The sequence below is a fragment of the Anneissia japonica genome, unplaced genomic scaffold (genome assembly GCF_011630105.1).
Source record: "Anneissia japonica isolate Jap-2015-1 unplaced genomic scaffold, ASM1163010v1 scaffold234_len1672027_cov178, whole genome shotgun sequence".
NCBI lineage: Eukaryota > Metazoa > Echinodermata > Crinoidea > Comatulida > Comatulidae > Anneissia > Anneissia japonica.
This window is the reverse complement of record NW_022738761.1, coordinates 880,247-890,477: the sequence shown is the minus strand read 5'-3', so window position 1 is coordinate 890,477 and position 10,231 is coordinate 880,247. Positions and strand designations below refer to the sequence as shown.

Here is a 10,231-nt window from a genome sequence, read left to right as displayed (position 1 = left end):
CTATAGTAAAATCAGTCAGTTAAAACTTAAAATAGAAATAATTGAAATGATTCCTAGGCCTGTAATACTGTAGTCAATCTTAAGTTCACAAAGCATAATGGAACGGTTTGATGGAGGCGTACGGCGTAAATAAATTGGCGAGAATATCATTAGTACAGTATACAGCAGTTATATAATACGAGAATACACGTTATTATAAATTTTAATCTTGAATATACAATATATGTATTAGTTCAACACAAATGCTATAAGCAAGGACGTAATATGTATTGCTATAAAACTCGAGTCAAATGGGTAAAGACATTAATTTTATATTGTATATTGATACTTGCGTCAACCTTCGTGAGAATCAATTCAATCGTGAGCCGCTTATGAGGCCAATGAGACATCTTCCGACATCAGTATAATTTGCCGAGTTAGGATAATAATAATACTAATAGATGGATGTACACAGCGCAAATAAACGAGGTCTCTATGCGCTCGACAATAGGTAAGAAGGCAACGAAAAAAAAGGCAAAATAAAAGTTGGAAAAAAACCGAAAAACACCAAGCTAGCACCCAAACCAATGTATGGGGTTACCCCGTCACCGCCAAACAACGGAGATCTGTGTTCAGCATTTGGAAATACCGAAGAGCTAGTTGGGTAGAGGAGGGTCCCGTCGGTGAGATGCGTCGGACTATAAAACAATATTTTCTCCTTATTTTTGTGGGGTGTGTGGTATACGTAAAGCGTATCAGAACAGTTGTAATGGTCCAAAAACAGCTGTAAATCACACCTGCAAAACAGCAATACACTACATCTAATGCAGTTTATACTCGGGCCATTTGATTAAAAAGTGGAGAGAAAATCCTCCGATGGAGAGTAAACCTCCTACAAATTATTTAAGCAACAGTCAATAGTCACGTACTTGTATACTGCCTTCTACAGTAAAAACCGCCTCAAGGTGCGTTCAGCCACACACAAGCTAAAACATTAATATAATAGCAGACAGAATCAGGTCTTTGTACTGTATCTTATCAGATACATACTTATGCCTCTAGGCCAGGGGTGGTCATGAAAGTTGCTTGGGAAGGCCAAAATTAATTTTTGATTTTACACTGAGAGTTGCAACCAAACATTTTTTGTTTCCAGAGTGCTTTCAAAAATCTTTATGCCCTGCTTTCATACCACTTTATGCTCAGTTTTAATATTACTTTTCATTACAGATGATCTGTGTCGGACCATACAAATCAAGGGGTTTTCAAGCCAAAACCATTTGGAAGGCCGCCGACATTGGGATTTCAATTCATTTTCGCGGACCACAACAAAATCACCATCGGGCCGCACTTTGCGTAGCTGTGTCCTAGGCGGAGAGGAATATGTGGATGAAGTTTGTTATGGGGACATCATAATTCAGTTTCCGATCTAGTACAGTACAATATTATCATAATCAGATTGTAAATTTGATAAGGTACATGTGATACTGTTACTCATGTATAATCAGCTCATCTCATCTTCTAGTGAACTTCCTCGTTTCAGTCATAAACACATTGGGTAATGCAATGAAATTCCCTAACAAAGTCTGTTTTTTCTTCACATGTATTTATATGATACCTCAAAATAACGAAGTAGATCTAGTACATAATAATGACGTAATGATAATGTAAAGGGCAAGACGTTGCTTCCATAACATCACATAAAATTGTCATCCTATAACATAATCAATGACAAATGATAATTAATATCAATTTTAAATTAAATTTAACTTCCTTCATTAGCAGGAAACATGTGTATGCATCGGAACATTACTCAGAGTAAAATTTAATCACAAATTAAATATGAATCTTTTTATCAATTTGTTGTAAATATTTGAATATAAAAATGGCCATTTTAGATAAAAGAGTGAGACCATAAAAACCAGTAGAGATAAAAATCAAAAATTAAATGAGATTTTTTATGTAGTCTTGAAGGTTTTCAATTTGTTGTCAATGTTTAACCATGGACCTATTATCAAGAAGTAGGTCATTGGTTTAACTATTGAAGGGTCGTTTTTAGATAAAGAAATGAGACTACTACACCAGATCTTAAAAGTAATGTGTCTTAGAACAATGTCAGGAAATCAAATGTCATTGAAATTAGATAGTCAATTATCTACCACAGAGGGCGCTAGATTAAAAAACAAAACAAACTAAATTCTTAGAGAAATTAGTTTCTATCTCACAGTATTCCACAGAATCGCAGGATATCACCTTTAAATAAGATGAGTTATGATTCTTTTGTGTCTGTTGCCTTTGCTTTATTAGTGTCTTTTACTGGATCTTTCTTCTTATCATCCTTACCCCCATCGTCCCTCCTACGGTCATCCCTCCCCCGATCATCTCTTCCACGATCATCCCTCCAACGCCCTCCCCTATAGGAGTCTCTGGGTCTATCATCCCAGTGTCTCTTCTTATCATCCTCTCTCTTATAGTCACGCCGTCCACCGTATCTCCCACTATTGCTTCCTTTCTCGAAGTTTTTGTTCCTTTCACTTCTATCATCTTTTCCTTTGTCCAAGCTTTTCTCTGCCTTTGCCTTTGTTTCTCCAGTCCGAGGTCTGTCATCTTGTTGCCCTCGTTGGGGTTTAGGGTCCTTTGCTTTCTCATTTGTTGGGCTTTCGGTTTTGCGTTTACTTTTTTCGGGTGACGCTGATTTAGAACTGCTAGTGTCAGTATCTGTGGATGGAGATGTTGATTTTATAATGGATCTCTGACCTGGACGATAAATTTGCATTGCTGGTCTATCCTGTGATAAAAGAAACAAAAAATTCTATCAAGTTACTATAATGTATCATATAAAATTACTAAGTTTTAATATCAATTTGATCATTTTTTTGAATATTAAAACAATTATGACTTGAATAAATTTAAAATGACCAATAAAAAATTCTTCTAATTCTCTACACATAAAATTAAATCTAGTAAGGTAAGAAACACATTTTTTCAACATGTCTAAAAACTTATCCATGTCATTAGCCGCCTCTCAGATAATAAAGCATTCATCATGTAAATCACATCAACTTGCATATAATCCACAATTAATTATTGCAAACAATAGTAAAATCAGCTGCTATGAAATTGTGGTAAACAACATTTAAAAAATCATTTTATCTAAACAATTCATAACTTAGTATAAGAGTGATTTCAAGGTCTTAATACATATAGGAAAGTATATTCTAGGAATTTGAGTTTAAATTTAGTACACAAAGCATTTTAGTTTAAGTAATGATATAGTACAACTACTGTAACAAAAGAGACAATCAGTTTAGTCTTGCATCCAAATGGCAAATACATACTGTAGATGCCACAATCACAACTTGCAGAAAATACAATAAATTACAAATTGACTTGCAAATCAAACTTTAATAGCACTTCTCATGTCATTACAGTATTTCTAATGTGGAATAATATATTTTGAGAACTAAAGCAATTAAAATGAGCATAATTTATCTGGCAACAGGAAGCTTCCATTCTGTAAGAGGGGTGTTGAATGAAAAATAAATCACACTTTTTGTAGATATTTATTTAATAATATTCACTATGCTGTTTGCAATTAAAAAAAGGGACATCAATAAAAATAAAGAGTAAAAATAAAGTGACTCTGTCTGTACAGACAAAGAGCATCATCACATTATTTTGGAATTAAGTTATACTGTACAACTTAAGGTAAATAAGTCTCCGCTCAGAAAATAAGAGTCTTCTCACTGTCCCCACCTTCAAATTGAAAACATATGGCCAACAAACATTTGCTTTTTCTGCCTCATTTCTGTGGAATGACTTACCATTGTCTTTAAAAAAAACTCACCCTCCTTGGATTCAATTAAACACAAATTAAAAACTCATCTATTTCATTCCAACTAATCTACTCTATTTCCACGTTCATATCTACATCGTCTTTTTACGTTTCTATACAATGGATGCTATATGTATACTTTCGCGCCTTTGATCATTTTTTTAAAAATTGGTGCATAATAAATGTTTGTTTATTATTATTATAACCGGAATTTACATAAATAATCGGAAAATTTAAAAATTTACTGGGTAACATATCTGTTTTTTTTTTACCTTATTTCTGATCCTTGGTCCTTTTCCTCTTTCATCTGCTGATTTTTTAGTTGGTGTACTCTCAACTTTTTCTTTATCAGATAACTTCTGTGTTGATGCTATGTCAGGCGATCTGCTAGCCTTCTTAATTTCATCTTTCTTTTCTTTACTTCCAATACCATCATTCAAATTCTTTTTAACTTCTTCTTTCTTGTCTTTATTCCCAGAACTGTCATTCAATTTCTGTTTAACTTCATCCTTCTTTTCTTTACTTCCAAATCCATTATTCAATTTCTCTTTACTTGGTGTTGATGATAGTGATTTTCTATCTCTTCTATCATCAAATTTTCTTTTGGAGTCCTTTGAAAAAGCAGTATCTCTAGCTCTACTAGAATTGGATCTACTGTCAGGTTTTTCTCTTTCTTTTTCCTTGTCCTTATACCTGTCTTTTATTGGTTCTGGTGTTCTTCCTCCTCCATACCTCCCTTTATCTTTCCCTCCATCTCTTCCTCTGAATCGTTCTTTATCTCTCTCCTTTTCTGAAATTCTCGAACTTTTCTGTTTGTCAAAATCCTTTTCCTTTATGGTATCTTCTTTGCTTTCTACCTTAGGTGAACTCGTCCTGCAATAAAAAGATTAAAAAACAAAAGGATGGCAACATTAATAAATATAACAATACAACGCTTTTCATAATTTAAAATCAAAGAGATCTAATAAATAAGCAAAGTGAGTAAATCAGTTTTGACTCATAGGCTCAGTCTTTAGAGCAACTGTACATTAAATGAACCATCAATAATTTAATGATCCCGGAAATTATAGGAGCAATTACAGATGATAATTACATAAATGGTTTAAAATGATAAATTTTGATGAAATGTTGCTTAAATATGTTTAACCTTGAATCTTCCTTCCTTGTACGATCCTTGACATCTGACTTGGATTTTGAACGTACTTCCTCTTTGGATACATCATTCTTAAGGATCTGCAAAAAAAAAGAAAATTCAATTATTCTCTTACAAATAAAAATAAAACCATAATAGTTTGATTAAATTCAAAACAAGAAAGCATTAATTGCTTCTCTGTCTTTTACATTTCCAGTACATTATGTAAAACAATACTCTAATTGCTTATAATAACCATAATAAATACATCAATTATTTATTCATAATGAAATAAAAAATGATATTGTATACAACTTTCAAATATAATCTGCACTACCTTCACTGATGTATCCTCTTTTTGTTCAGTTTCTTTTTCTTTTCTCTTTTCCCTTTCTTCTCTCTCTTTAATTTTCTTTTTCCTTTCCTCTTCTCTCTTCTTTCTCCTTTCCTCATCTCTTCGTTTTTGCCGTTCTTGTTCCTTTCGTTTTCTTTCTTCTTTAGCATCTTCTCTTGCTTTCTATTAAGAATGTAATGAGGCTTGTCACAAATTTCACTACTACGCTACAATTACATAAAGATCTCTAACTTCAGAAAACTTACAATTCTTTCCGCTCGTTTATTTTTCAGATAATCCAGTAATGGAGTAGTCATCTCAATCGCTGAAAGAAAATATTATTTATTAAGTTGATTTTTAGTATAATAACCAAATATCACCAAAATATATATTAAAGGCCAAAAAAAAAAGTAATAATTATACAATATTAGTACACTAACACACAAGCAAAATCTGAGACAATTGCAAAGCATGTAATCATGTAATATGATTTGTTTTAAAATGTTAATTAATTTAACTTTCAAAACAATTGAATGCCTTTTCCCATTCTTAAAAGTTAAAAAAATATTTTTACTTACCTTTCTTATCATTATTTTTCTGTTCAATTTCTTCAAGGAACGTTTCAGCACTTGGAAGTGGTTCAACAGTCACTTCTAATGACTCTAGAAACTTTTTATAATCATCATCTAAAATACAAACATGAATAAGAAATAACAATTTAATAACTATAAACACATAGCTATGATGAAAGTAAATATTTCATTCCATCTTCAATGAGAATTGTTAAAATAAAATTTCATTAACTTTCCATGACATTCCAGGCTAAATTATGTTTTTTTTTTCCCACCAATTTTTATCACCAATACCCATGTTGCATTACACATCTTAGGCTTGATTGTTATTGTACATATAGCCATAACCAGTGGCAGATTCAAGGGGAAGGGGCAGCCAGCACATCCCCATAGGCCACCACCTAAATTTTTAAAAATTAATTTTAAAAAAATGGAGAAAAAAAGAAAATATATTAAAATTCAAGAGTGAAAGTACCATTTAAGGGCATCTGGTGCCATAACTATACATTTTCTTACCTCAACCCCAACTAAGGTGGGACTAAGGTAGTATAGACCCTCTGCTGTAAAAGCCCCTCCCTGGCCAACTCTCTTTCAAATTCCTAAATCCACCACTAATAACTATGCGCCATCATGTTTAGGTTTTATACAGTTGAATGACTTTCTAATGACTTTGTCTTATAATGTGTAATGTATTATTTAAACATGTTTTGTCTATCTTAATTAGGTTCTATTTCAATTAATCATCTAATTTCATCTTCTCTTAAAGTTTAATTTATGGCTTAGACAGAATTAGTTGGAGTATTAAAATATATGTATATAGCCACTGATTAGCAAAGCAAAGGTCAAATCATGTATTTTATGTGTTTGATGAGCTGATGTGATTTTGAATTGAATATCAACATTTCAAATTTCTGTAATTTTCCATAAAAGCTATAAATTATGTTTTTCCATTAAATTTATCCTGATACATGGGCATTAAACTGCAAAGGTTCTTACCATCTTCAATTGTTCCGGACCTTGGATCAACCTTCCTACTGCTTGGTTTCTTTGGTACCTTGGTGTATGGTGCAAACTCCACAACAGCAACATATTCTCTTCCTAATACAGATACAGATCTTTTATTGTCACGAAAATACGAAGTACAATTATGAAAAATACAATCAAAATATGAGATTTGAACAACGACCAGTTACTGAAATATACCCATACGGTCAGTAGATTAATGCAATTTAAAAAATGGAAATAAATAAATGTCAATTATATAACAGAATATCTACAGCATCACTATGAGCAGGGATCCCAAGTTGTGAAAATCAAACTCCTTAGAGATTTTGTCGTGCAGGACAGGCAGAGGTTTGTGATGCGCGTGCTATCTAAAACGCATGTACAGTACCAGGACACACGTGTAGAAATTTATCGCCTTGTTCAATATAAAAACAAAGAGACTTGGGGAGGTTTAGGTTACTGTTAATACCATATTGCTGCCTAGAATGTTCAATAAATCTTATGTCTGCCAGATTTTAATGCATAAGATTGGGAAAATTTATCTTAGCATAAGCTCTAATTGTGAAAATCTTTCAAAATCCTGGAGAAATACAAGAGAAATTCAAATTCCGGAAGAAAATGTGAAATTTCCGGGAGACTGGGAGCGAACTAACATTCCTGGACACTCAAGGGCAATCCAGGATACTTGTGGGCCCTGCTTTGAGCATAAACTTGTCCTAAAAGAGCAGAACAAGGATAATTTGAGAATGGTCAATGTAACCAAACCACTATCTTGCATGCTTTGCTTTTCGGGGGCCCCATGCTTTTGTCCCAGTTGTTTTGGGAGCATTTTTTCCTTATGTCGTGGCGAAATGGTTAAGTTGTCGCACAGGCCAGTATTGAGTAAATGAGCTATAAAATATGGGAGCTCAAAAAATTGCCTGAAAATCCAAATTTGTTTTTCATTATAGATCAAAAGTTTAATTACTTATTAATCATGTACCAAAGTATTAGTTCTGGAAGTGGTCAACAAACTGTTTATTTAATGTTATTTTGATAATTCATTCTATTAAACAATGTATGCACAAATAACTTTGAAAGGCAATTACTCAAAATCATGTTTATCTTGACTCTAAGAGTACTGTACTTTCACTTTCCAATAACTTTGGCTTGAAATGTCCAATTTCAATGAATGACCCCTCATTTTAAAGATTACATACTCAGGTATCTGAAAACACCAATAACTTGAATTTCAATTTTTGCTACAACTTAGTCATTTTGCCACAACATGCCTCATATGTATAAAAAATTGTAATAACTAATTATAAAACTAATATAATATAATTAATAATAATTAATAAACTAACTGTAAAAACGAATTATATTGTACTGTTTAAACGATATTGAAGATTTTAAGTAATGCATTATTCTGTATTTTCCCAAATCACTTTCATTTTTAATCTCCTATAATCTCTCATCACAATGTTTATAGGCCATTGTTAGTGAATATATACTTATATATGTACAGTATATTTTGAATCCCTTTACTTATTTATTTGAAGTTTTTGATTATTATTATTATTACTTTATTATTATTATTATTGTTTTTATTATTATTAATATCTTTTTATATTTACTTGTTGAATCATTTGTCTTTTCTACATGTTCTAAATATATATTTAATTTATTTAAAGAGGGATCCACTGCTGAAAGCTTTGCTTGTCGCGGGTTTTTTTCCTTTTCCAAAAATTGTAAATTATTTGTTATGAAAAAAGGAAATGATGAATAAATTGATGATTGATTGATTGAAATGCAAAATGATGAAATACCATTTGTGTCCAGAAACACATGTCCATCCCACTTCTCACTGAATGATATAATGTCTTCTTGGCTGGTGAAATTCAGGTAGGCTCTGCTGAATGCAAATGGAGCTAAACTGCAAACAATTAAAAAAAAATATCAATAGCAATTAGCAATATTCTGAAGCTGTACTATCTCTTGTGACATTGTTATTGTTTCTGCACACAAATCAATTTTATTAAAGCCATAAATTTGTGCCTATATACAGTAGGATCTATTTATTTTTTCAAATTCAAGGGTGCACAACAGTTTTAACAATACTGTAATATAAAACAATTTAAATAAGAATACAACTTTAACCCTATAGAAACGCAGCGATCATAATATTTTGAAATTTTATTTTTGACGTACCATCTTTCAGCTTTGACGAAGCAGAAGTAATCATTCTGGGGCATCGGAGAAATCTGCTCAACAAAGTTTTCCTCAGTAAGAGTCGGTGGCAAACGTCTGATTACAACCTGCAATTTCATATTGACCAGTAATCTTCATTTATCAAGGTTGTAATGCATTTTTAATAATAATAATAATAATAATAATAATTAAACTACTGATTAGATAGGTTACTACTTTTTTAGGACGGTAGTCTCCTTTTTATCCATGGTGATTTACCAATTATTTTTAATGCTTGACCATCGTCAGTGAACACAGGATTTGTGAAGAGACAATTCAGCTGCAAATGATACATGATTTAGAGTGATAAAAATGTTACCATTTTGGGTAAGACCTGTGGTAAATCTAGGCCATATTAATTATTATTTTCCCATGAAGTACTACACTAGGGGGGCTAGGCCTATACTAAGTCTAAGTATGCTGTAGGCATAGTGATTATTAGATAGGCCTAGGCCCTACCAGTCCTAGGCCTAGTTAGTATTATTATATTCATATCATTATTTCATAAAAAAAGATGAGGCCAAACTATGAACTAAGCATATTTTTTGGGGGGGAAATACTGAATGATTTTTCGTCCTGAGCTGATGCCTAGACCCGATCGTCGCTGAGTGTATCCAGCCACAATATTCTCCACTTACTAGGCCTAGGCAATCAACAGAAAACCTGCTGGCTGGGCAAAGACTAGATCTAGGCCTAGGTCTTACTCTAGCATAGACCTAGACTAGCCTGCGCTGCTGCGGCTAGCTAGAAAGACAGCCTAGCCTAGGCCTACCTACCTAGCCTAACAAGGTCCTAGGCCTACCTATTTTGCGAGGAGAGCAAACAATTTACTTCAAATGTATAGGCCTAGGTTTAAAGAAAAAAAGATCTCACTTTTGTCAGAGGAGCATCTTTTATCTTCTTCCTTTCTTTTAATTTGTCTTCTTCTCTCCTTTCTTTAGAATCTTTAGTCATCTTTTTCAAGTTTGCCACGGATTCGATCAGAGAAACCAAATTTTATAAAAAGGTCACACAGCACTCAAAGGTCAAACAAAAATAAACAAAAATAATCCTGTTGCTAATATATTTTGTATATTCATTGAATATTTGTAAGTTAAAATATATTTTAAGATGCACCATTAAGAATTATAATATAAGTAGGTAAAAAA

General features: G+C 32.4%; 1 protein-coding gene across 1 annotated transcript; it reads right to left on the bottom strand.

The window, feature by feature from the left end:
• Nucleotides 1-1,563: 1,563 nt before the first annotated feature.
• On the bottom strand, nucleotides 1,564-10,102 carry LOC117117769 (regulator of nonsense transcripts 3B-like). The gene is made up of 10 exons (XM_033262199.1): nucleotides 9,957-10,102; nucleotides 9,045-9,151; nucleotides 8,663-8,769; nucleotides 6,846-6,947; nucleotides 5,856-5,963; nucleotides 5,544-5,602; nucleotides 5,281-5,460; nucleotides 4,959-5,044; nucleotides 4,084-4,684; nucleotides 1,564-2,764 (listed from the first exon to the last, which is right to left on the bottom strand). The coding sequence occupies exons 1-10, from the start codon at nucleotides 10,035-10,037 to the stop codon at nucleotides 2,246-2,248; spliced, it is 1,950 nt and encodes a 649-aa protein (XP_033118090.1). The 5' UTR covers nucleotides 10,038-10,102; the 3' UTR covers nucleotides 1,564-2,245.
• Between the last annotated feature and the right edge of the window lie 129 nt (nucleotides 10,103-10,231).

Coding starts and splice junctions, on each gene's coding strand:
- LOC117117769 (XM_033262199.1), bottom strand. CDS start 10,037: ATGACTAAAGATTCTAAAGAAAGGAGAGAAGAAGACAAATTAAAAGAA. Junction 5,603..5,855: donor GAAAAATAATGATAAGAAAG/GTAAGTAAAAAT, acceptor ATTTTCTTTCAG/CGATTGAGATGACTACTCCA. Junction 5,461..5,543: donor ATAAACGAGCGGAAAGAATT/GTAAGTTTTCTG, acceptor CATTCTTAATAG/AAAGCAAGAGAAGATGCTAA.